Genomic DNA, 26,907 nt, shown 5'->3' with positions numbered 1-26,907 from the left:
CTCTTGGGCTTACGCGATTCTCTTGCCTCAGCCTCCCAAGCAGCTGGGACTACAGGCGCCCGCCACAACGCCCGGCTATTTTTTTGTTGCAGTTTGGCCGGGGCTGGGTTTGAACCTACCACCCTCGGTATATGGGGCCGGCGCCCTGCTCACTGAGCCACAGGCGCCGCCCCCCCCCTTTTTTTTTGAATTTTTTAAGTTTAAGCTCCTTCCTACCTCAAGAGAAAGTAATCTTTTTCGTTTTCGTTTTTTTTTTTTTTTGCTGTTTTTGGCCAGGGCCGAGTTTGAACCCGCCACCTCCGGTATATGGGGCCCTCTCCTTTGAGCCACAGGCGCCGCCCGAGAAAGTATTCTTTTTCATACTGCCTCGCCCCATGGGATGGGGAGGCAATTTCCCAATAGGAACATAAGCAAGAATCAGTAAGTACTCTTCAAAATAGAGCAAAACAAAGCTTCTCTCTCATGAGTCATGGAGTATAGACATTTGCACAGATAGTGGGAGATCAGCGAGTCCCCGTGGAGTTAGGATGTACCTGCCTGCTTGAAGACAGTGGCCATCGCAACAGTTTAGATTTTATAAGTGAATATCCTCCATGCTCCATATAAACTTGTAGCTTTTGAGGTTTACCTCCGCTAACCTGCTTGCTCACTATTGGCTGGCAGGGCTGATCTGTTTTATTTGTTCTCTGTGGTCTGCATGCCCTGCTCTGTCCGTCTTTGCCTCTGGTTTCGCATGTGAGAACGTTCCTTCCTGGACTCTCTCTCACACACACATCCGCTCACGTGGATCCTAACTGCAAGATGCTTTGTTGTCTTCCCTTTGTCAGTTCAAATCCTCAACTGCCTTTAAAACAACGATGTGTGTGTGTGGGGGGAGGTCACACACATACATCATAGTGTTACATACTTTTTTGAGACGGAGTCTCACTTTGTCACCCTTGGTAGCGTGCCATGGTGTCATAGCTCACAGCAACCTCAAGCTCTTGGGAGTTACATGTTTTTATATGTATGCACACATGCATATGTAGGATCATCTGTGGTGACCTTACGTCCTCCTTTTCTCAGGATAGTTTCAGTTTATACCAGTGGTCCTGGCATAATCCATGAACAGTGCCTATTTTCCCACTTATCATTTTCTTAACTTGTACTATGAATTACACATTTTTCATATTTTTCTCTTATCTACTCAATTATATCTGAAGCTCCTCGGGAGACAGTATTTTTGTTTCCCGCTGTCTTAGCACTGCACTTGGTGGTGGAGTTTAATAAATATCTTAAAAAAGGACACGAAGGGCTTGCTTGGCAAGTCAGGTTGCTCTGCTTGTGAAACATCCCTTCTGCTGCTCTGTGCAGGCGAAGTCTTGGCAGGAACTTTTGAAGGATAAGGATGGCGCTTAGGATTTTCTTTAAAGTTTAGTGTTACACTAAGATTTTTCCCCCTAATTACTGACCGTGAGCTGTGAGTAGATGCCAATTGATGTAGATGTGTAGTCCCAGCCACGCAGGAAGCTGGCGTGGGAGGATCCCTTTAGCCCAGGAGTTTGATGGAGGGTGGCCGGGGCAACATAGTCAAAACCTATCGCTCAAGCAAACAGACAATGAATGCATGCCTTCAGTGAATCCTGCCCCAGGTTCCTCCCCCCCGCCCGTAACACCAACTCCTTCCTCTTCCTTAGTGGACTGACTTCACACTTTATCGTTCCCCTTGCAGGTGCATCGGATGCTCATGCTCACGACGTCTGCTCTCACCTGTCTTGCTTTCATTATGCCTTTTATATACAGAGGAGGCTGGAGTGGGGTGAGTATATGTTCTAAACAGGGTATTTTTATAGGAATCCGTTTTGATGGCAAAGTAGATCACTGTGTATTCTCAAATGATGGGTGACATTTTTCTGTGTGTTTCCCTCTTTCATTTTTGGATCATCCGATGACTCCTTGACAGGGTCAGAGGCCAGGGCTAGGGTGAGGATGTTAGTGCAGATTCCTTACTAATGAAATGTATTTTTAGGTCAGGTGCGGTAGTGACTGCACGCCTATAGTCCTAACACTCTGGGAGGCTGAGGCAGGTGGCTTGCCTGAGCTCATGAGTTTAAGAGCAGTCTGAGTAAGAGAAAGAGCCTGTCTCTACTAAAAATAGAAAAACGAGCTGGGCATTGTGATGGACCCCTGTAGTCTCAACTACTCAGGAGGCTTCAGCCCAAGAGTTTGAGGTTGCTTTGAACTATGATGCCATGGAACTCAATCCAGGGTGACAGAGTGAGACTCTGTCTCAAAAAAAAAAAAAATATATGTATATATATATGTATAAACATCAAATGTTGTGTGTGCACTATAGTGAATTTTTCTCACTATTGAGTGGGAAGATTCAGTGTGATGTCTAAGGAACATGAGAAATGTAAACAGTTTTCTCTAACTAGTGCTGTGATTGCCACTTAGCTAACATAAGTTGCATTTCTGCTACGTGACCAGCTGTGCTAAGTGCTTTACCTATGTTGTCAAAATTAAATCTCTAATAAGTAGCTACTGGTAATAATTCCATATCATAAGTGAAGACCCTGAAGCTTATTCCCAAATGTTTATCTCATATCTATCTATCTATCTGTCTGTCTGTCTATCTATCTATCTATCTATCTATCTCTTTTTTTTGGTAGAGATGGGGTCTCACTCTTGCTCAGGTTGGTCTTCAACCTCTGAGCTCAAGCAATCCACCTGCGTTGGCCTCCCAGTGTTAGGGTTACAGGCATGAGCCACTGCACCTGACCTAAAAATACAGTTTATCTCTAGTCCAGATACAAATGTTTATCTCTAGTCCAGACCTTTCCACTGGTTTGTAACTCACATATCTAGCTCAAGTTGCACTCAGGACCCTAACTTGCATGTCTGAGCCATCAAACTTAGCATGTCCAAAATGGAATTCCCGTTCTTTTTCCCCAGTCCTGCTCCACCTTCTGGGAGTCTGCTGGTAGCTATTGGAATTCCATCCTTAGATCAAAACGTGGAGTTATCCTTAACTGTGCTCTCATGCATATCCCACATCAGATCCACTGGGAAATTTGATTGGCTCTACCTTCAAGGTACATTCACCGTCCACCGCTTCTCATTGCCAGCACCAGTGCTACTACGTGGGCTTGAACCACCATCATCTTTGGCCTGGATGTTGCAATAGCTGCCTAACTGGTCTTTCCCCTTCAACCCTTGCTCATGGACATTCGATTTTCAACAAAGAAGGCAGAATGATCAAAATGTGAATCAGATCATGTCATTCCTGTGCTCCAAATTGATTTCTTTAATATAGCTCAGTTTTACTCAGAGTAAAAGCCAAGGTTCTCCCAGTGACCTCCACAGTTTGGCTGCCAGTCGTTCTCTGAGCTGCCCCTCCACGTGGTCCATCTCCGTCCACCCTGGCCCCGTGCTGCTGCAGACGTGCTGGGCATGCTCCTCCTCTGTTGTCACCGCAGTCTCTTCAGCCCGGCACATGCTTCCTTCACCCCTCACGTTCTTCAAGTCTTTGCTCAAATCATACTCTTTCAGGGGACCCTGCCCTGTTTGTTATTTTTTATAGCTTTCTTTACCTTATGCCATTTCATATAATTTAATTATTATGATTTTTCTTAACCTATCTTTCCACACTAGTATAGTCAGCTCTGTGAGAACTGGGATATCCATTGGTATGTTCATGGATGTATCCTAAGTACCTGAAACAGATTCTAGTACATAGTAGGGACTCAGTACATATTTAGTGAATGAATGAACACACTTGTTGAGAGTAAGTGACACCCCTAAATGTAGAGCCTGTACTTTCCAGACACTCTTCCAGTTTTACAGCCAGGTAGAATTTGATATCAAGGTTGACTATTTCAGAGTTTGGGTTGGTGCCACAAGGAATAAGATCAATGAATCTTGGGTCACAGATACTTCTAGAAACCTCCTTCCTGCTTTTTATTTTTTAAAAAATAATCGAAAGGGGGCGGCGCCTGTGGCTCAGTGAGTAGGGCGCCGGCCCCATATGCCGAGGGTGGCGGGTTCAAACCCAGCCCCGGCCAAACTGCAACCAAAAAAAAAAATAGCCGGGCGTTGTGGCGGGCGCCTGTAGTCCCAGCTACTCGGGAGGCTGAGGCAAGAGAATCGCGTAAGCCCAAGAGTCAGAGGTTGCTGTGAGCCGTGTGACGCCACGGCACTCTACCCGAGGGCAGTACAGTGAGACTCTGTCTCTACAAAAAAAAAAAAAAGAAAGAAAAAAAAGTTAAAAAAAAAAAATAATCGAAAGGGCAATCAACTTACTGCTTTTTAGCTAGTTTATGGATTAGCTAACCTATTTTTTAAAGGAAATTATGAAGATTTTATTACATCAGAACCTTATTTTATCCAGGCATTTTTAAATTTTGTAGTTTATAGTCTTTGCAGTTTATGAATAAGACAGTGTTCTACAGCTGGACTACTTAGGTTCAAATCCTGGGACACCTTTGGCAAGTTACTCCACTTGCCCCTCAGATTGCTCACCTGTACAGCAGCGACAGCCTAGCATCTATCGCATAGGCTTTCTGTGAACATTGGACATCAGTTAACTGAAGGTATTTGGCATAGTCCCCAGCATATTCTAAGCACATATGAGAATTTTGTTGTTGCTGCTGTTTTGTGTTTTATTAGCTAGAAGCCCTCTCCATCTCCACAACCCATGTATAACTAAGTCCATGATTTGAAAATGTTTTCATATTACTCTTTGTCAGCCTCTAGTTCCTATTTACAGAGACTTCCCATCATGTCTTTAGGTCCCAGTTTCTAGCCACAGATTTATAGCCTACCTGGGCTTGCAGGTCAGTGTAACACGCATCCTTCCATCCAGGCATGTCACGGGCTGTGTGTGAATTACTTGAGGCCTGTTTTGCTTATCTGTAGTGTTAGATACTGCAGAAATCATGCATGACTTTTTCTTGTTTTTGCTCATCAGCTTTAGTGTTTTCGTGGTCCCACACAACTCTTCCAATGTGTAGGAGAAGAGAAAAAGGTTGGACACTTTTGGTAGAGCATCTTCTTTGTCCTTGTAATGCATCTAGGTCTCTGCTCTTTTGAGCAGCACACAACGTCAGTAAGGGAGGAGTGTAGCAGAAACTGTTGAGACACTATGTCGATGGTTTTTCTTGTGTTAGGTCTTCATTCTGAACAGAGGAGATGATCTTTTTAATACAGTGGTGAAATATAACCTGCAAAAATCCTCTCCCATTCTGAGGGCTCTCTACTTGCTTTACTTGCTGTGTTCTTGGCAGTGCAGAAGCTTTTTAGTTTGATCAGATCCTAGTAATGTACTTTTGTTGTTGCTTCAATTGTGCAGGGGGTCTTCCTCATAAAGTATTCTCCCAGGCCAATTTTTTCAAGTGTTTCCCCTGCACTCTCTCCAAGAATTTTTGTAGTTTCATGTCTTAAGTTTAAGTCCTTTAACCACTGAGAGTCAATCTTTGTTAGAGGAGACAGAAACCCAGCACCATTTGTTAAATAGGTAATCTTTTCCCCAATTTATATTGTTCATAGGCTTATCAAAGATCAAATGACTGTAAGTATCTGGGTTCATCTTGGTTTTCAATTCTGTTCTATACATCTACCTCTCTAATAACCAGAATCCACAGAGAACTCAAACTTATTAATAAGAAAAGAACAAGTGATCCCATTTTATTGTGGGCAAGGGACTTGAGAAACTTCTCTGAAGAAGACAGGCACACGGTCTACAGACACATGAAAAAATGCTCATCGTCTTTAATCATCAGAGAAATGCAAACCAAAACCACTTTGAGATATCATCTAACTCCAGTAAGAGTAGCTCACATCACAAAATCCCCAAACTACAGATGTTGGCATAGATGTGGAGAAAAGGAAACACTTCTGCACTGCTGGTGGAAAGGCAAGCTAGTACATTCCTTTTGTAAAGAAGTTTGGAGAGCATTCAGGGATCTAAATGTAGACCTGCCGTTTGATCCTGCAATTCCTTTACTAGGAAAATATAGTTGTATATCCAAAAGACCAAAAATTACTTGGCAACAAAGATATTTGCACCAGATCATTGCAGCTCAATTCATAATTGCCAAATCTTGGAAGAAGCCCAAGTGGCCATTGAGTCATGAATGGATTAATAAATTATGGTGTATGTATACCATGGAATACTATGCAGCAATAAAAAAAGATGGATAGAGCTGGAAAATATTCTTCTTAGTAAAGTATCTCAGGAATGGAAAAAAAATATCCAATGTACTCAGTACCGGTATAAAACCAATTTATAGGGCAGAATCTGTGACTCAAAGGAGTAGAGCACCGGCCCCATACACTGGAGGTGTTGGGTTCAAACCCAGCCCCAGCCAAAAACTGAAAACAAAAAAAATTTATAATCACTTACACTTTCATATGAGAGATGAATCACAAGTATAGCCCAGGATGAAGGAGGGAAGGGGAGAGGGATAGGAAGGGAGTGGGATGGTTCGATAGAGGGAGGGTTAGTGGTGGGACCACAACTATGGAGCATATTGCAAGAGTACAAGTCAAATCTATCAAGTGTCGAACACAAATGTCTTAACACTGTGATTAAGTAAATGAAGTGAAAGCTATGTTAATTAGTAGAATGTAAGCACTCTAATTTGTACAAATAATCAACACATTGAATCACATAAAGGCATAAATGTATTCATGATCTATGTATATATGACTTAATGAAAAAATACAGTGGCAGTACAGGTTATTCACTGAACCAACATTTATGGAGTGATTACAACTCTGTTAAGCTCCAGGGTTCCAGGGAATCATAAAGATCCTGCAGCTTAGGGATACATAGAGGTCTAAACAGATTGTTACAGTACATAGGAATGATTGCTTTTGATGTGTGGACACTAACCAGTTGGCCTGCAGACGGCTGTTGGCGTGTTGGTGCTCAGCCAACATCCTGATGGGGGAGAGAAATATTCTGTGCACGAAGTCCACTGCCTCCATTTACATACTGTGTGGCCTGGGACCCAGTGCTTAGTGTCTCTGAACCCCAGCTCCCCCTTTTGTAAAACTGGGATACCAGTAACCAATTGTCAAGAATCAGCAGTGTGTGTAAAGGACGTGCCTGGCATAAAGTGTACACTCAGTGAATGTTGCCTGTTGTATTGTCATCGTTATTGAATTTTTAAAGCCGTGGAAACAGAGCCTATACATCTGTGTGCACCATTTTTAACTTGAGGATTTAAAAGAGAGAGATTAAGATTATTAAAATGACATGATTTTGTTTAGCACACAGGTTACCACCCATACCTCGGCTGCGCAGTGATGACGTTAGCAATTCTTCAGCCTCTTCTGGCAGCCTTCAGGCCACCTCTACATGACCCCAGGTACTTGTAGCTTAAATACACACCAATGCTCTCTTAATGTGGATATCATGAGTTAGAAAACGCATCCTTTTCAAGTGGAAACAGTTTGCTTTTTGTAAAATTCCGTGATAAATGGAAGTTACTTTGGAGGCCATTAGAATGTATTTCAGATATCTAATTTCCAGGCAATAAGGAAATTGCATGCTTTTTATTCTCTTGGGAATTAATTGCAGTTCCATTGCTTTTTAAGAGCACTGACTGGTTCTTTATTTTGGTAGAAGGCAAGTGTTTAACTGGACTCATTGGAGTATGGGAACAGCTGCTAGAATAATAGCAGGTGAGTAATTGTGATGCCACTTATTCATATATAATTGCTGGTTGCTTATATGGCAAGTTATAATTTGGCTTAAATGATTTTTAGATGCATTAGTAATTGGAGTAATTGGTTGTTGAGGAGAAATCAGCCTTAAACATGGAACTCCAAAAAGTAGTTTCTGGAGGTAACTATTTAAGTCATTATTTCAGTTTTAAGTTTAAGGTTTTTAAAATGACTTTAAGACTCTGTGCTCAGACTTTTTCTTTTTTTTTAGCATTTGGCTTTGCCAGCAGAATAAACTATACTAATGGCTGAATATTTGAGCAACCCCAAGTTGAGGGTTATTTGGTTGGGTTGAAGTGGGCCGTTTGGCCCAAACCTTCTGTCTCTAGGTCCTTTCCATGGGGTTTGTATCTTCCAGAGTAGGGTGGTTTTCCAAACTTATGTGTGATTATCCAATACATTTGATGTCTTAGGTAGTAAATCCCTAAGCAGGCACCTCCCACCCTAACACTGCTACAGTCTGTGCGGTTCTTTGTGATAGACGATGTACAGGCAGCAATGGTTTCCGTACTTCTTTTCTCTTTCTACATTGCAGTTTTAAAACTTCCTGGCAAGTTTAGATGCCTCTTCCTTAATTGGTAGATCATAATTATAATTTCCCATATTGCCCTATCTAGCATCATAATAAAACAAGACTAAATTAACTATTTGGTGTTAAATATTGATTTTTTTTTTTTTTTTTTGAGACAGCCTCAAGCTGTTGCCTGAGTAGCGTGCCATGGAGTCATCCTAGCTCACAGCAACCTCCAAATTTGGGCTCAAGTGATCCTCTTGCCTCAGTTTTTCTTTTCTTTTCTTTTTTTTTTTTTTTTTGGAGACAGAGTCTCACTATGTCACCTTGGTAGACAGAGTCTCACTATGTCAGCACTTGGTAGAGGTGCTGTGGTGTCACAGCTCACAGCAACCTCTAACTCTTGGGCTCAGGTGGTTCTCTTGCCTCAGTCTCCCGAGTAGCTGGGACTACCGGTGCCCACCACAACATCCAGCTATTTTTGTTATTGTTGTAGTTGTCATTGTTGTTTTAGCAGGCTCAGGCAGGGTTCAAACCCTCCAACCCCAGTGTATGTGGCCAGCACCCTAACAACTGAGCTATGGGCACCAAGTCAAATTTTTCTATTTTTAGTAGAGATGGGGTCTAACTGTTGCTCAGGCTGGTCTGGTGAGCTCAAGCAACCTGACCGCCTTGGGCTCCCAGAGTGTTAGGACTACAGGTGTGAGCCACAGCACCTGGCTTTAAATATTAATCTTACTTATCTCATCAATTCTGTTTTCTTTGATATAATACACACATGCACGTACATACATAATTGTGTCTTTTGGTGGGGACTGCATTTGAATGTGTATTTTTTTCTCTTACGTTAGTGACAGTCATGTTCCTGGGAATGGATTTACCAGGACTGAATCTTCCTTACCCACAGAAAACCTATGCAATGATTGGATTCGTAGCCTGGCATGTTGGGACTGAGATCATTCTGGAGATACATGCTTATAAACTTTCTCGAAAAGGTAACCTGCTCAAAAAGCCATGTTATGTAGAATCACTTGTATACAAACTGTTGGAAAATAATTAGTTTCTTTTTTTTTTTTTTATTAAATCATAGCTGTGTACATTAATGCAATCATGGGGTACAATGTGCTGGTTTTATATACAATTAGAAATATTTTCATCAAACTGATTAACATAGCCTTCACGGCATTTTCTTAGTTATTGTGTTAAGACATTTATATTCTACATCTAGTAAATTTTACATGTACCCTTGTAAGATACGCCGTAGGTGTGGTCCCAGTACTTACCCTCCCTCCACCCATTCTCCCCCCTCCCCTCTACTCCCTCTCCCCTTGCCCCTTTTTATTGGGCTATAATTGGGTTATAGCTTTCATAAGAAAGCTATAAATTGGTTTCATAGTAGGGCTGAGTACATTGGATACTTTTTCTTCCATTCTTGAGATACTTTGCTAAGAAGAATATGTTCCAACTCCATCCATGTAAACATGTAAGAGGTAAAGTCTCCATCTTTCTTTAAGGCTGCATAATATTACGTGGTGTACATATACCACAATTTATTAATCCATTTGATGGGTCAATGGGCACTTGGGCTTCTTCCAGGACTTAGCAATTATGAGTTGGGCTGAAATAAACATTCTGGTACAAATATCTTTGTTATAATGTGATTTTTGGTCTTCTGGAGGATTGAATGGCAGGTCTATTTTTAGATCTCTAAGGGTTCTCCAAACATCTTTCCAAAAGGAACATATTATTTTGCATTCCCACCAGCATTGTAGAAGTGTTCCCTTTTCTCCACATCCAGGCCAACATCTCTGGTTTTCGAATTTTGTGATATGGGATAATCTTACTGGAGTTGGATGGTATCTCAAAGTAGTTTTTTTTTTTTTTTTTTTGTAGAGACAGAGTCTTACTTTATGGCCCCAGTAGAGTGCCGTGGCCTCACACAGCTCACAGCAACCTCCAACTTCTGGGCTTAAGCTATTCTCTTGCCTCAGCCTCCCGAGTAGCTGTCAAAGTAGTTTTGATTTGCATTTCTCTGATGATTAAGGATGATAATTTTTTCATATGTCTGTAGGCTGTGCACCTGTCTTCTTCAGAGAAGTTTCTCTTCAAGTCCCTTGCACAGCCTGTGATGGGATCACTTGTTCTTTTCTTGCTAATATGTTTGAGTTCTCTGTGGATTCTGGTTATTAAACCTTTGTTGGAGACATAACCTGCAAATATCTTCTCCCATTCTGAGGGCTGTCTGCTTGCTTTACTTACTGTGCAATAAGCTTTTTAGTTTGATCAGGTCCCAGTAGTGTATTTTTGAAGCTGCTTCAATTGTCTGGGGGGTCCTCCTCATAAAATATTCGCCCAGACCAATTTCTTCAAGAGTTTTCCCTGCACTTTCTTCTAGTATTTTTATACTTTCATGTCTTAAGTTTAAATCTTTAATCCAGTGAGAGTCTATCTTAATGGTGAAAGATGTGGGTCCAGTTTCAGTCTTCTACAGGTTGCCAGCCAGTTCCCCCAGCACTATTTGTTAAATAGGGAATCTTTTCCCCACTGAGTATTTTTAATTGGCTTGTCAAAGATCAAATAACGGTAAGTAGCTGGGTTCATCTCTTGGTTCTCTATTCTGTTCCATACATCTACCTCTGTTTTTGTGCCTGTACCATGCTGTTTTGATCACTATCGATTTATGGTATAGTCTGAGGTCTGGTAGCATAATTCTTCCTGCTGTGTTTTTATTTCTGAGTAATGTCTTGGCTATTCAAGGTTTTTTTCTGATTTATATAAAATGAAGTATTATTTTTTGGAGATCTTTAAAGTATGACAGTGGAACTTTAATAGGGATTGCATTAAAATTGTATATTGCTTTGGGTAGTATGGGCATTTTAACAATGTTGATTCTTCTGAGCCATGAGCATGGTATGTTTTCTCATTTGTTAATATCTTCAGCTATTTCTTTTCTTAGAGTTTCATAGTTCTCTTTATAGAGATCTTTCACATCCTTTGTCAGATAAATTCCCAAATATTTCATCTTCTTTGGCACTACTGTGAAAGGAATAGAGTCCCTGACTGATTTTTCAGCTTAACTATTGTTGGCATGTATAAAGGCTACAGATTTATGAGTGTTGATTTTGTAACCTGAGATGCTGCTGTATTCTTTGATCACTTCTAAAAGTTTTGTAGTAGAATTCCTGGTGTTTTCCAGATATACAATCATATCATCTCTGGAGAGTGAAAGTTTGATCTCTTCTGACCTTATGTAGATACCCTTGATCGCCTTTTCTTCCCTAATTGCAATGGCTAAGATTTCCATTACAGTGTTAAAAAGCAGTGGAGACAATGGGCAACCTTGCCTCGTTCCTGATATGAGTGGAAATGATTTCTATTTAAGTCCATTCAATATAATATTGGCTGTGGGTTTGCTGTAGATGGCCTCTATTAGTTTAAGAAATGTCCCTTCTATACCAATTTTCTTAAGTGTTCTGATCATGAAAGGATGCTGGATATTATCAAAAGCTTTTTTTGCATCAATTGAGAGAATCATATGGTCTTTGTTTTTTAATTTGTTTATGTGATGAATTATATTTATAGATTTACGTATATTGAACCAGCCTTGAGACCCTGGGATAAAGCCTACTTGGTCATGGTGTATAATTTGTTTTATGTGTTGCTGGATTCTGTTTGTTAGGATCTTGTTGAATATTTTTTGCATCAATATTCATTAGTGATATTGGTCTATAATTTTCTTTTCTTGTTGGGTGTTTTCCTGGTTTGGGGATCAAGGTGATGTTTGCTTCATAGAATGTGTTGGGTAGTATTTCTTCTTTTTCAATATTTTGGAAGAGGTTGAGTAATATAGGTACTAGTTACTCTTTAAAGGTTTGGTAGAATTCTGACATAAAGCCATTTTGTCCCAGGCTTCTCTTTTTAGGGAGATTTTGTATAATTGATGCTATTTCAGAACTTGATATAGGCCTGTTCAACATTTCCACTTGATTCTGGCTAGGTCTAGGAAGGTGGCGTGCTTCCAAGTATTGGTCAATTTCCTTCATATTTTCATATTTCTGAGAATAAAGTTTCTTGTAATATTTATTAAGAATTTTTTTGAATTTCTGAGGAATCTGTTGTTATTTCATCATTACCATTGCTGATTGATGAAATTAGAGATTTTATTCTTTTTTTCCTGGTTAGGTTAGCCAAAGGTTTATCTATTTTGTTGACCTTTTCAAAAAACCAACTTTTTGATTTTTTGATCTGTTGTATAATCCTTTTGTTTTCAATTTCATTTAATTCTGCTCTAATTTTGGTTATTTCTTTTCCTCTGCTGGGTTTGGGATTGGAATGTTCTTCCTTTTCCAGTTGCTTGAGATGTCCCATTAAGTTGTTAAGTTCCTCTCTTTCAGTTCTCTTGAGGAAGTCCCTATTAGGACTGCCTTTGCGGTATCTCAGAGGTTCTGATAATTCGTGTCTTCATTATCGTTTTGTTTCAAAAATTTGGTAATTTCCTTCTTAATCTCATCTGTGATCCAGCTATCATTCAGCATAAGGTTGTTTAGCTTCCATGTTTTTGTATGAGTATGAGGATTTCTGTTGTTACTGAGTTCAAGTTTTATTCCATGATGGTCTGAGAAGATGCAAGAAATAATTTCTATTTTTTAAAATTTGCTGAGGTTAGACTTGTGACCTAAGATGTGGTCAATTTTGGAGTAAGTTCTGTGGACTGATGAGAAGAATGTGTATTCAGTTTTGTTAGGATGAAATGTTCTGTAGATGTCTGTTAAATCCAAATGTTGCATGGTTAAGTTTAAAATTTATTTGCTTACCTTCTTATTGGAGGATCTATCCAACACTGCCAAAGGAGTGTTAAAATCTCTGACTATTATGGAGCTGGAGGAAATCAAGTTGCTTGTGTCTGTTAGAGTCTGTCTTATAAATTGAGGTACATTCTGGTTGGGTGAATAAATGTTAATAATTGAAATCTCATCATGTTGAGAGAGACAAATATGAAGTGACCATCCTTATTCTTCCTTACTTTTGTTGGTTTAAATACTATTGTATCCATGAATAAAATTGCAACACCTGTTTTTTTCTCATTTCCATTTGCCTGATGACCCTTCACCCTGAGTCTATATTTATCTTTTAAGGTAAGATGAAATTCTTTTATTCAGCAGATATCTGGCCTGAGTTTTTGTATCCCATCAGCCAACCTGTGCCTTTTTAGAGGACAGTTTAAGCCATTCACAGTAATGGAGAATATTGATAAGCCGGGTAGAATTTTGGGTATCGAGTTTTTTGGAAGTCCAGTGGACATTTTTAATTCTTTCACCACTGTGGAATGGTGAATTTGATCAAAAGTTTCTGAGTGAGTTTACTTTTGTGGTGGAGGATCACGCTGGTCATTATGGAGGACAGGTCTGAGAATGTCCTGGAGAGCTGGTTTAGTTATGGCAAATTTCTTCAACATGTCAATGTCATTAAAGTATTTAATTTCTCCATCATAAATGAAACTCAGTTTAGCTGGATACAGGATCCTGGGTTGAAAGTTATTTTGTTTTAGGAGATTAAAGGTTGATGACCACCCTCTTCTAGCTTGAAAAGTTTCAGCAGGGAGATCGTCAGTCATTCTAATGTTCTTCCCCTTGTAGGTTATAGTTTTCTTACGTCTGGCTGCTTTCCGAATTTTCTCCTTCATATTAACTTTAGTGAAGTTAATTACGATGTGCCTAGGAGATTTCTTATTTGAGCTGAGTCGTGCTAGGGTTCTGAAACTGTCTGCTATCTGAATTTCATAAGCTCTTGGAGTGTCTGGAATGTTCTCCTTCATAATCTCATGAAAAAAGGTCTCTGTGCCTTGTGAAGCCACCCCATCACCTTCAGGAATTCCTATCAAGTGAATATTAGTTTTCTTTGAATTACCCAGAGCTCTCTGAGAGAATGATCCATTTTTGCTCTCCATTTGTCTTCCTCTTTGAGCATTTGGGAGTGTTCAAAAGTTTTGTCTTCAATGTCAGAAATCCTTTCTTCTGCTTGCTTCATTCTGTTACTGAGGGATTCTACTGTATTTCTCAGATCTTTGAGGGCTGCAAATTCTTGTCTCAATGTGTCAAAATCTTTGGTGATTTTGTCTTTGAATTCATTGAATTCTTGAGCCAACTTTTGAAATGCTCCTTGAATTTCTAATTCCTACTTTACCTCCATTCTATTAATCTTATTTGCAATCCAAATTCTGCATTTGATTTCTGACATCTCAGCCGTTTGTTTATGAATGGGATCTTCAGTTGTGTCCGCCATATCATTCCTTGGGGGAATTGATATACTCTGGTTATTCATGTTACCAGAGTGTTTCTGCTGATTCTGCCCCATGATTATTTTATACCATTTGGCTAGATGAACAGATAAACTGAAGTTGGGTTGGGGGGATCCTGGAGTAGTGATTAACCAGCCCTTTGCCCAGAAGCTGGGCTTGATGTCTGTACCTTTTCCCCTAGAACTTTGCAAAGGACCCCATATAGTGCTATGGCCTGAGTCACTGGTGGCTTACTTACTGTTGTGTGTCTAAGTGGCTCTGTCTTGTTTTCAGCTGGTCTATGTCCTATCCTAGTGAATCAGTTACTCTGGGTTGAAGTATCAGCTGTAGAGAAATACCAGCAATTAAGTCACCCTGCCCCCCACAGGCAACAACTGGAAAAGGAAAATCAAACCTTCCCACAACCACACACCCAGGGTACCACTTTGGATAGTCCTTGGGTGATTAGTCCAGTATGAGAGATCCAAATCAATTGTCCCAGTCAGCATCTGGTCTCAAGTGGAAGAGTTCCAGCACTCGCGGTGTCCAGCAACTAAATAGCATGAGTCTGCTGGCAGCTTGAGTATGATTTGTTCTGGTGTTCTGGGGAGTCAGAAGGATAACCCAGCAAATGAATTAGTCTGGGAAGGTTGATGCTTCCTCCCCACCTTGCGCTTCTGTCACACCCAGTCACTGGTAACCCTGGAGGGCTGTGACCCAGTTCCCTCCAATGAGCAGATGCTCCAGGGTTTTGTGCCTGCCTGAGTCACAGGGAGATCTATGTCTCCTCGGCCAGGCATCCACACTCTGCAACCATCTGGTGGGGGGACTAAGGCCTGACAACCTTGGGTCATTAATGGAAGCTGGGGCAGTTCACTCAGTTCCAGCCGTGCCCCTGATTGATGTTGCTGACACTTATATTTTTGCAGAATTTGTGATTCTGTCCTGGCTATATTCCCCTGAGGACTAGGCTCTGTTTGAGTTCACAGAAACTTTGACTCAGCCCTGGTCTGTGCCACTGCCCAGAGCTGGTGTATCTGCCTCAGCTATACTCTGTGTTGGGGCAGGTGCAGCTAGAGCTCACACTTGCCTCTGAGTTCCAGCCTCTGCCTACCTGCCTTTGTCTCAGCTATGTTCCCCTGAGGTACAGGTGCTTCTTAGGCTTACTAAAGCAGTCCTTCTGGCTCAGCCATGTCCTGGGAGTATGCTGTCTCTGCGCGACCTGAAAATTGATGAACACTACAAATCAGATAATCAAAAACTATTCTCTGTCCCCACCACTCCCAGCCCAGGCAGGTACTGCTTCAGGCATACCCTTTGCTCATGGGGCCTATGTTGCTGTCCCTGATCTGTTCCGCCAGTGTCCCAGAGAGTCAGGGAGTGTCTCTCCTAAATATCCCCAGGGGTGTGAGCCCTATTGTTCCCGCTGCTGCTGATGCTGCTCTGTGCTGTGGGGTACCACCTCTCCCTCTCCCATATGGTTCCTTCAGACCACCGTCTTCTCCTTCCCATATGCTTCAGAATCAGCACAGACCTGCAACAGCCCACGCCCTGTCCACACCTTTTGAGAAAATGCCCAAGAATCTGGACTTCATGGGGGACAGGCTTCCAGACCTTGGGGTGAGAGTGGAGGGGAGTTCTGGGAGTTCAGAATTGCAGGTAGAGAATATATACAGTTTTATGCCTGGCAGGAGAGTACCATGGCACCCTAGTAGGGGAAGGAGGTCCAGTGTTTAGTGGGTCTCTGCTGTGGGATAAAATGGGAGGATGTTTGTACTCTGCTTGCTTATTTGTAGAAAGTATATTGCGAGCTGTTCTCATGGGGGAGGGGACTCCCGTCCACTTGGCGATGGATTTTGTACCTTTGGTTTGTATCCTTGGGGTCACAGCTTGCCTCAGCAGGGTTGATGTGTATTCTTCAACCTTCTTTCCTGGCTCAGCTCCAAAACATCAGCTTACTTGCTAAACTTCTGTCTTTTAACTCTCCTTCTGGACAGGAGCCTCTCTTTGGAAAGATGGCTTCAGTTGGCCATCTTGCCTCCGCCTCCATTAGTTTCTTGATACTAATGGTTGACTATTACCTGGCAGCTCATTAAAACTTCTTGTTATAATTGATTATTCAGTTGGTGGTAGAAATTGTGGAAATTTTCTGTTTTTTTTTTTTTAAACATTGCTTAGTATGAGAATTTGTGAGTAAAATATAAAGGAAGTATTTTAGGTTTTAGAGACAAAGTCTTCTTGGTAACTATTTTCACTTTGTATGCTGGTCTCAGTTGGATGCAGTAGGGACCGGGAATTCTGAATGCCTGGAGCCAAGGGAACCTTGAGATGAGGAAGAAGAGACTCACAGTCACCACAGGGAAGAGCTACAGAAAATTTTATCTATTTTTCACATTTACCTTGTTCTATCCCTTCAGTAGCCATGTGCATAGATATGCAGCTAGTTGGTGAGCAAGCCAGGAAGGAAGGACTTGCCTGTGCTCTCTAGGGCCAAGCAGGGTCAAGATACCTACAGCCACCATTAGGAGTGGAGACATTAGTAGAGAATGGGTGAGATTTAAACTTAGTTTCGTGTTGTCTGTCTCCTATCTGGTTTTCGGTCCTCAAAATGAGTGAAGCTAGCCTTCTTAGAAACAAAAACTGTTCATTGTCCATGTATATGTTGTGAACACAGGAGCCTGGGGGACTTTTAGGAGCTGAGTAATAAGTATCTGCACCATCATTTTTAGTTCTTGAGGGTTATATCCATGGAGATGTTGAAGACCACTCAATTATGGGTTACTGTTTAAAATTCCTATGTTCTTGGGCCAGGTGTGGTGGCTCACACTTGTGATCCTAGCACTCTGGGAGGCTAAGATGGCAGATTGCTTGAGCTCAGGAGTTTGAGTCCAGCCTGAGTAAGAATGAGATCCTGTCTCTAAAAATAGTCAGGTATTATGGTGGGCGCCTGTGGTCCTTGCTACCTGTGAGGCTGAGGTAAGAGGATCATTTGACCCCAGGAGTTTGAGGTTGCTGTGAGCTGTGACACAATAACTTGGATAGTTATCATATGTTAATGAACTTGAGTTAGCCATTCTACAATGTATACACATATTGAGACATCATGTTATATACTCTGCATATCTACAATTTTTATTTGTCAGTTAAAAAACCCAAAAAACAAGGTGTGGACTTTGAGGTGGTATTTATTGTCTAGAAAAAGGGCTTATTTAAGTCATTTGACAAATAATGTGTTACAGCTGGTTTGTCCCAGTTTGTGAGAGTGCTAAGTATTTAGAAAGTTTTCAACATTTAGTAGCTTGAAGTGGCAGAATTTGCGACCTGAAAATTGATGAACACTACAAATCAGATAATTTTTAAAAATTAGTTTACTTGCATAATACCATTCTTATAAACTTATGTTATTATTCTTGACAGTTGAAATATGGGATGATGTTAGAATTCAGATCATTCAGTCCAGGACTATAGCCGAAGCAGAGGTAAGTCCTTTTTTTCTTCTTTGTGGACATAAACTTCATGGTAGTACTTTTTTCTCATATCTCAAATTTCTTTTTTCAGGGTCATACTTTTAAAAAGGCAGTATTGACAATTTATGTTTGTGGGAATGTGACTTTTCTCATCATATTCTTATCTGCAATCAACCATCTATGAGGAAGTGAAGACCTTGGATTTTGTGGGCCATGTGATAATCATCATCAACACAAAGAAACTTAAAGGCTGTACTGACTGCCTGGGACACATTTATGAATTCTAATTTGAAGAATTAGGGCCATGTCTCCAGAGGAATTCTGAAGTCAACAGTCAAGAGGGTCATATAGACTATCAGCTGATGTCAGACTGTTATATGTAATTCTGGCCCTTAAGGGTGTATTTGAGGAGAAGTGACTCTTAAATATTCAATGCCAAGATTTTAAGAATGTTAGCCTTTTAGAGAATAAATAAGAATGATTTAGAAAAACAAAACGGATGTTATCAGGATAAAAAGGAGATTGTATTAAGGTATATATACATATATTGAACTACAGAGCTGCTGTGTTACTTCAAGAAACATCTATTTGTACTTGTTTATCTGAATGGTCTTTGGAATTTTTAAATAGAAACTGTTTTTCAGCCTAGTTTTGGACACATTTGTTCTTTGTTACTTCTCTGGTAAAAGGTGGAAGTTGGGTATGACATGATTGTGGGTTTTATTGACATTTAAACATATTATTAATATCACAGTTTCTTTCTCAGAAATTAAATGCAAGTATTCATCTTTTGTTTACAGCCTTCTTTATATATTCAGCTGCAGAGCTAAAATGGTGTGCTATATGTTGTTTTGACTGTAACATTTAAGTCCTTATAGCATATGTAGACTTACGTTTCAAAATTGATAAAACTCACCCTTGTGAATGTATCTAACAAATATGCTCTTTATTTGTAAAAATAAAATGATATGGGCATTTCTGTTTTGTTAGACATTCCTGATGCTCTAATGAATCAGAATAGTTAGTGTGTTTTCCTTTGTAGACCATTAGTTATGTTCTGTTTTATGGTTGTCTCACAGTTGCTATGAGCACTTCTAGCCAGTGGGTGGTGCTGTAATACTGAGGTATGTACGGCTTTGTTCCTGTTTCCTTGTGCTGATTCATTTTTAGTACTTGGGTAATAACATCATGGGGTGACTGCTCTCTTAAATTCCTTTTTAATCTTTATTTGAAAAATTTTTGCATTTGTTTTGGGGTCAGGTTATGGGTTAGAAACTCAAATTAGGGATTGATGTTGTGATTATTTAGTTTTATTCGTTTGTTTTCTTACCATGATTATTCATAATTGTTTGGTATTTCCTTTTGCATTCCCCTGACCCTGTAACAAAAGAACACAACTCTTTCAGGGCAAGGAAACAAACAAAATTGGACATTTAAAAAATTTTGTTTAGGGAGTCATACTTTATTTTTTTAGGTATTCTTTTTGATTATGTTATAGTTTCTGGTTGGTCCAAGAACCTAATTTTTATATGATGTAAATAATAGCCTCACCTGTGTATCCTACATATTTTACTGAGTAGAATGATATAGAAATTTTGTTTTTGTTTATTATATTGGTGTTTATCACTAAGTGGCTTATGGTTTAGATATGAACTTTCTATGTTCATATTCTGTATGTGCCATAGTATTTATAGTCTAAACTTTCATTTTGAATGTCTTTATTTAAAAAAAAACAAAAACTTCATCTATCTTTAGCTGGGCATTGTGGCAGGCACCTATAGGCCCAGCTACTCAGGAGGCTGAGGCAAGAGAATCACTTGAGCCCAAGAGTTTGAGGTTGCTGTGAGCTCTGATGCCACAGCACTCTACCAGGGCCAACAAAGTGAGACTCTCACAAAACAAAACAAAACAAACCCATCCAATATAGCAAATTAAATATTACTCAAATATTTTCTCCAGTTTTCTGTTATAAGGGACTTAAAGGTTGAAAATTTCTCCTAATAGGCTATATTCTGTATCTGACAAGGAAAACTTCTTTTAAGGGAAAGATGAGCCTTGATGTGTTTGGTTTTCAAATATAGTGAAACCTCCATAGTTGACCACCTCCTTAAGTTGACCTAATTTTTCATAGACTGGACATGCCTAGTTCCTTATGTTAACCACCTCTGTATGTTGACCAATTCCTTATAGTCCCTTGGGTGGTCATCTTATAGAGATTCTGCTGTATGTGAACTTGCTGGATTTCCAGTGTTGGGCCTAAGATAGTTTAACTTTTTTATTGATTCACGTGTTGGCACTATTTTGATACTTAATCAACTGACAAACAGTGTTGTCCATAGAAACCTTTGTCATTTAGTTTTTAATTTTTTTATTTTTGAGACAGAGTTTTGCTCTGTGTCTCAGGTAGAGTATAGTGGTGCCATCATAACTCACTACAACCTCAGACTCCTGGGCTCAAGCGAGTCTCCTGCCTCAGCCTCCTGAGTAGCCAGGTGCTACAATTCTCAGCTAATTTTCTATTTTTGGTAGAGATAGGGTTTTGCTCTTGCTCATGCTGGTCTCAAACTCTTGAGCTCAAGCAATCCTCTTGCCTTTGCCTCTTAGCGTCCTGGAATTATAGGCACGAGCCACCAGTGCCCAGACATTTGTCATTTAATCCTAATAGACCACAGCTTTTCATCAGATTCACCAAATTATAATTATGCTGCCTCTTCTTCACTTCTCTCAGTTTTTCTTCTTTTTGTAATAAACCATCTGGGTAGCTTTAAAAATATTATTTCTTTTGATAGGAGTGATTTTTAAAATAAATGCCTTATATCTTTAGCAAAGTTGCCCAAAACAGTGAGCAAAATCATACATTTCCTTCTTAAAGAGGAAATGCTCTACAAAATAAAGATAAATTTTTTTTTTGAAAAAAATGAAACAATTTCTAGAAAATTGTGGTGGGGGTGGCATGCATTTATTATTTTCTGGTCTGTGGAAACCAATCTTAGGGCAAAGGTAGTCTATAGCATGAGTTATTAAATAAATGAGCAGATTCACTGCAGTGCTTCTTTGATCTTTGTCAGGAGTTTTGCTAACGTGGGTTAAGTGACACCGTTTTCCTCCCCATCCTGCCCTGCATCTAGGATGCGGTGTGGAGAGACAAATGAAGCAGATGCCCAGTGGAAGCTCTGGGCACATGTGGCTTTTGGCTGCAATTCTGTTTATCTGTATACTCCGGTGATGCATGTTCCAAAAAAGAACAAAGGTCCTAGTATAGGTGGAAATGAAAGAAAAGGTTCTTCTCAGCTCTTTTCATGTTGGTTGGAATAGTCACTGTTCAGAGGCACATCCTGCTCTTTTCTTCCTTGCCTAACCTCCACCAACCTCATTTCTGCACCCAGGTCCCCGCGGGTGGTGACCAGCTTAAAATGCCCTCTGTGTTATTCTCTTCCTAACAAAAGCTAGTGTATCAAGTTCTGGCCCAAGTTCTTTTTTTTTCCTCCTTGGAGCTTTCCCTGGCTCTATCCAACGTATGTCTCTCCTTGTCCTAGCTGTCCTTATAAATTGGATGGGAGGCAGCCGATCCTGTAGATAAAGAAGGAGTGGGGGTTAGAAGACTCAAATGTGCATGTTGATTTGGACAAGTCACTTACCTTCGGGGGGTCCCATTCCTTTATCTCTAAAGCTCATCTCACAGATCAGCTGGGAAGATTGAATGAAGTGATGTCCGCAAAAAGTGCACGCTCTGTACATTGTTGATGCCTTTCCCATCTGGTTACAGTGATAAACTTGAACAGTTGTTGCATGCAAAATGTATACTTTTCATTTTATAAAAAAATTTGATGTTCATATTGAAAAATTATGCTAAATAAACTAGACTAAAGGACAACTATTATATAATCCCACTTATCTGTGGTACCCACAGTAGTCAAATTCACAGATTCAGAAAATAGAATGGTGATTACCAGCAGCTAGGGGGAGAAGGGAATAGGAAATTAGTGTTTAATGGGATCAGAGCTTCGGTGAGGAAAATGAAAAGGTTCTGGAGATGGATAGTGGTGGTCGTAGAACACTGTGAATGTACTTACTGCATTGAATGATACACTTAATACAATTTACCATTATTATGTATTTTTTAGCACAATAAAAAAGGGTGAAAAAAAGTCATATTCATAGTAGCACTATTCAGAATAGCAAAATGATAGGAACAACTCTTATGAATGGTGCATACGTACAATATTAAAGAATAGTGTTCAGCCATAAAAAGGAATGAAGTACTGAGCTGTGTTGTCACAGGGATGAGCCTCAAAACATTATGCTGAGTAAAAGAAGTCAGACCACAAAAGGTCATATGCTGTGCTATTTTGTTTATATAAAATATCCAGGATAGGTAAGTCTGTAGAGACAGAAGGCAGATTGATGGAAGTGAGTGGGTGGGTGGCAAACATGGAGAGGGAAGACGAAGGAAATGGGGAGCAATTGATTAATGGGTGTAAGGTTTTATTTTGGGGTGATTAAAGATAGATAGAGGTGATAGTAGCACAATGTTGTGAATATAAGAAATTCTACTGAATTGTCCACTTTCGAAGAGTTTATATTATGTGACTTTTTCACCTAGGTTAAAAGAAAATTTGTGTTGTTGCTCTTTTTGGATGATACCTTGGAGTGAAAAAGATCTGGGAGTTTTGCTAGCCCTAAACATGGTATCAGTTTAATTTCTTACCTTGCTGTCAAAGAAGTTAATGCAATTGCATATTACACCCAGGGATGTGTCTCTGGTTTAGGGGTGAAGAAGGTTCTAGAGCACTTACTAAGTAGTATATATATGTGTATTTTGGGGGTGATATCTTATTCTTATGTGAAAGAAATTATACTATGCTCTAGGATTCCTGTGAGGCCCTAAACTAATTAATTTTTTTTTTTCAATCAGACAATGATAATATGGTAATCAAATTCTTGGGATAAGAATTCTGAAACCATGGGCTAGGTGCAGTGGCTCATGCCTGTCATCCTAGCACTCAGGGAGCCTGAGGCTGGTGGACTGCCTGAGCTCAGAAGTTTGAGACCAGTCTGAGCAAGAGTGAGATCCTGTCTCTACTAAAAATAGAAAAACTAGCGGGGCAAGGTAACACACACCTGTAGTCCCAGCTACTTGGGAGGCTGAGGCAAGGGGATCATTTGAGCCCAAGAGTTTGAGGTTGCTGTGAGTGAAGATGCCACGGCACTCTACCCAGGGTATAGAGTGAGACTCTGTCTCTCCCCCCCCCTCAAAAGCAACAACAAATTTCTTGAAACTATACTGTCTAAACATCTGGCTTGCACTGCCAATAATGTCTGGGTAAGATCCTACCCAGCTGACCCTCCTCCAGAAAGCAGCCACCTAAAGACCCAGAGAGTGAATGGAAGTTGGAAGAGTCTGGTGACAGGTACACTCTCAGAGGAGGGAGGTAAACTGTGGAGTGAGCTCCCCTTTTCCCTTTTCAGCTTCAAGGCAGTTGTGGTCAGTAGAGAGTTGGGAGGCAGGGAACCAATGGAAAAATGGCCATTTTTCAGGTATAGGAAACCAGAAGACAGATGGTAGGGAAACTGCAGCTGTCAGGATGGGAGGGTGATCCCATCCAGGGAAACACTGGAGAGGGGATCCTGAAGCCCCCTGCTTGCCCCTGTACACATGCAGTCTGATAACAGACATTTAAGAAATGGTGAATGACTGAACACTTTCCCTGTGTGATCAGGAAGAATACAGGGGCATCTGTTCTCACTGCTTTGCATCAGTGGTGTGTTGCAGGTTCTGGCAAGTATCGTTAGGCAAAAAAAAGAAAGAAAAGGCATCCAGATTGGAAAGAAAGAAGTAGAACTAGTACTTTCCACTGATAGCCTGATCATGTCTAGAAAATCCTGAGGAATCTGCTGAACAGCTGCTAGAAGTAGTAAATGAATTTAGTAAGGTTGCAGGATACAAGTTAAATTTATTTTTGACAGGATGCCTTTGCAATTCAGAGCAGGAAAGAATAGGCTTCTCAACAAATGGTGCTTTGTTGCTGGATATCTATAAGCGAAAGAGTGAATTAAAATTCCTACCTCACATTATAAGTAAAAATTTACTCAAAATTGATCATAGATCTTGATGTAAGAGCCAAATCATAAAATACTTAGAAGAAAACATAGGCTTTTTGGCAGGAGGCACCATCTTCCAGTAATTCACCAAAATGATTAACACTAAGGAAAAGAGGAGAGGCACCCAACACATGTTCTCTAGGCCTTCCAAAAATCATAGAATTTTCCTTTGGCCACATACATGCAAATCTCCAAGAAAGGTGGTATTGGGCTCCGTGCCCGTAGAACAGTGGTTATGGCACCAGCCACATACATAAAGGCTGGCGGGTTTGAGCCTGGCCCAGGTCAGCTAAAATAACAATGACAACTGCAACAAAAAATAGTCAGGTGTTGTGGTGGGTGCCTGTAGTGCCAGCTACTTGGGAGGCCGAGGCAAGAGAATCACTTAAGCCCAATTGTCTGAGGTTGCTGTGAGCTGTGACACCACAGCACTCTACCCAGGGTGAGAAAGCGAGACTCTGTCTCAAAAAAAAAAAAAAAAAAAAAGAGAGAAAAGTGATATTGTAGACATGAAGGGAATGGGTACTGTACAAAACAGCATACCACACAAATGTTACCAGGGCAAAACTGGAAGTCTACAGTGTTACCCAGCATGCTGTTGGCATTGTTGGAAACAAGTTAAGGGCAAGATTCTTGCTGAGTGGATTAATGTTAATAAAAGGCTATGGCAAAAATACTTTTTGTCATTAAGTAGAAGTATGGTGTCCCCTTCCCCAACGAAATATTTAAAGCAATTTTTAATAGTCCCTCCTCCAACAAGAAAGAAAGCACAGGACTAAATCTTTGTGACTTTTTGTTAAGCATTAATTTCTTAGATATAATACTAAAAGCACAGTGCTGAAAAAAAATAAAACCACCCTGATATACTGTACTTTGTTGTAATTAAAGACTTTTGTACTTCAAATGACATGGTCAAGAATGTGAAGACAACTCACAGACTGGGAGAATATACTTGCAAATCCTGGAAGAGACTAGTATCTAGAATATATAAAGAATTCTTACAAGTCATTAAGAAGACAAATAATCTACCTAAAAATCAGCACATGGTTTGAGTAGACATTTTTCTAAAGAAGATTTACAAGTGGGCAATAAGCTTATGAAAGAGTGCTCGATATTGTTAATCATTAGAGATAAGCAAATCAAAACCAAAATGAGATACCATTATTTACCCACATGCATGGGTATGATTAAAAAAGGTAATAAATGTTGGGGAGGATGTGGAGGGTTCAGAACACTTGTATGTTGCTGGCGAGACTAGAAAATGTTTTCTATTTTGGAAAATATTGTAGGAATTACTCAGCGTGTCCAGCAGAGACTTATGTCATGCCCCAGCAATTCTTCTCCTAGGTATATCCAAGAGAAATAAAAAACATGTCCATAAACAAAATGAGTATATAATTGTTTATAGTAGCATTAATCATAATAGTAAAAAAGTGGAAGCAAACTAAATGGGTAAACAAAATCTGTATTCATACACTGAAATATTATTTGGCAAGGAAAAGGAATAAAGTGCTGGCGTGCACTACAACATGGGTGAATCCTGAAAAATTTACGCTAACTGAAAGCCACAAAAGACCACAAGTGGTATGACGGCTTCTCAACTCTGCAAATACAGTCCCCTCTTATCCACGTCCCAAGACCCCCCAGTAGATGTCTGAAACTGTGAAAAGTACTGAACACAATGTATATTATGCATCTTCCTGTAAATCCACACCTATGATAAAATTTAATTTATAAATTAGGCGTGGCAAGAGATGAACAAAAATAGCTAATAATAAAAATGTTACAATTATAACAATATGACAGCGTCACTACTCTTGTACTTTGGGGCCATTATTAAGTAAAATAAAGTTTGAAAACAAACCCTGAGAGGCAGCCACAGTCCACCTGGCTGCAGAGGTGGCCAAGTGACTAACAGGCCGGTGGTGTGTACAGTGTGGACACACTGGACAGACGGGTGATTCACATCCCAGGCAGGATAGAGTGGGATGTCATAAGATTTTATCGGGCTACTCAGAATGGTGTGCAATTTAGAACCCATGAATTGTTTATTTCTGGAATTTTCCATTGAATAGTTTTGGGTCACAGTTGACTGTGGGCAACGGAAACTGCTGAAAGCAAAACCACAGGTAAGGGGGGGACTACTGTAAAAGGTGTTGACCCTCTCAGTATGTATGGTCAGTACGGACTTTTTTTTAAAAGAGAATTATAGGAAGGAGTAGATATTTTCACAATCATAATCAGAAATTTCATTATTTCCTCTCTACACAATTAAAAGAACAACTGGAAAAAACATTAATATAGGCATAGAAGTCTGAATAACAGTATCAGCCATCCTGGCTTAGCTGATATTTGCGCTATGCATGGGTGACTGTGGAATATATAGTTTTTTCAATTGTGTGTTCATGGTGTATTCACCAGATAGGGCACATATCATGTCATGAAAGATGACTCAGTATCATGGAATGTGTTTGGATCACTGTTAAATTAAAAATCAATACCCAGAAGATGCCTTGGACATTCTTAAATGTTTATAAATTAAACCATGTGTAAGAGAATTTGGGAAACAGTTTGAGTAGAATTAAAATGAAAATGACACACATCAAAATGTGTTACATGCAGTTAAAGCAGTGTGTTGTGTTGTATTGTCACACACAGTCACCACTAGCCATATGTAGTTACCTAAATTAAAATTTAGTTCTTAGATTCAATGCTCAATAACCACATGTGGCTAAGGGCGACTGTATTTAACTGTGTTCCTTGAAAGTTCTCGCAAACAATGCCTGCCTTCATGGATTACTTTAGGGGAAAAGAAAGATCTAAAATCCCAATCCAAGTTT

The 26,907-nt window shown here is 40.0% G+C and overlaps 1 protein-coding gene across 1 annotated transcript in view; it reads left to right on the top strand.

Annotated features, from left to right (window-relative positions):
• Positions 1 to 18,615, top strand: part of FRRS1 (ferric chelate reductase 1) — a 60,885-nt gene extending 42,270 nt beyond the window's left edge. The window contains exons 11-16 of the mRNA XM_053592623.1: positions 1,712 to 1,798; positions 7,255 to 7,352; positions 7,610 to 7,668; positions 9,073 to 9,216; positions 17,916 to 17,977; positions 18,057 to 18,615. Of these exons, the coding sequence (XP_053448598.1) occupies positions 1,712 to 1,798; positions 7,255 to 7,352; positions 7,610 to 7,668; positions 9,073 to 9,216; positions 17,916 to 17,977; positions 18,057 to 18,149 (543 nt within the window). The 3' untranslated portion in view covers positions 18,150 to 18,615. The remainder of the gene's footprint in view (positions 1 to 1,711; positions 1,799 to 7,254; positions 7,353 to 7,609; positions 7,669 to 9,072; positions 9,217 to 17,915; positions 17,978 to 18,056) is intronic.
• The last annotated feature ends 8,292 nt before the right edge of the window (positions 18,616 to 26,907 follow it).

This window comes from Nycticebus coucang, chromosome 5 (genome assembly GCF_027406575.1).
Source record: "Nycticebus coucang isolate mNycCou1 chromosome 5, mNycCou1.pri, whole genome shotgun sequence".
Lineage (NCBI taxonomy): Eukaryota > Metazoa > Chordata > Mammalia > Primates > Lorisidae > Nycticebus > Nycticebus coucang.
The sequence above is the reverse complement of the archived record's forward strand: the minus strand, read 5'-3'. Positions and strand labels throughout refer to the sequence as shown.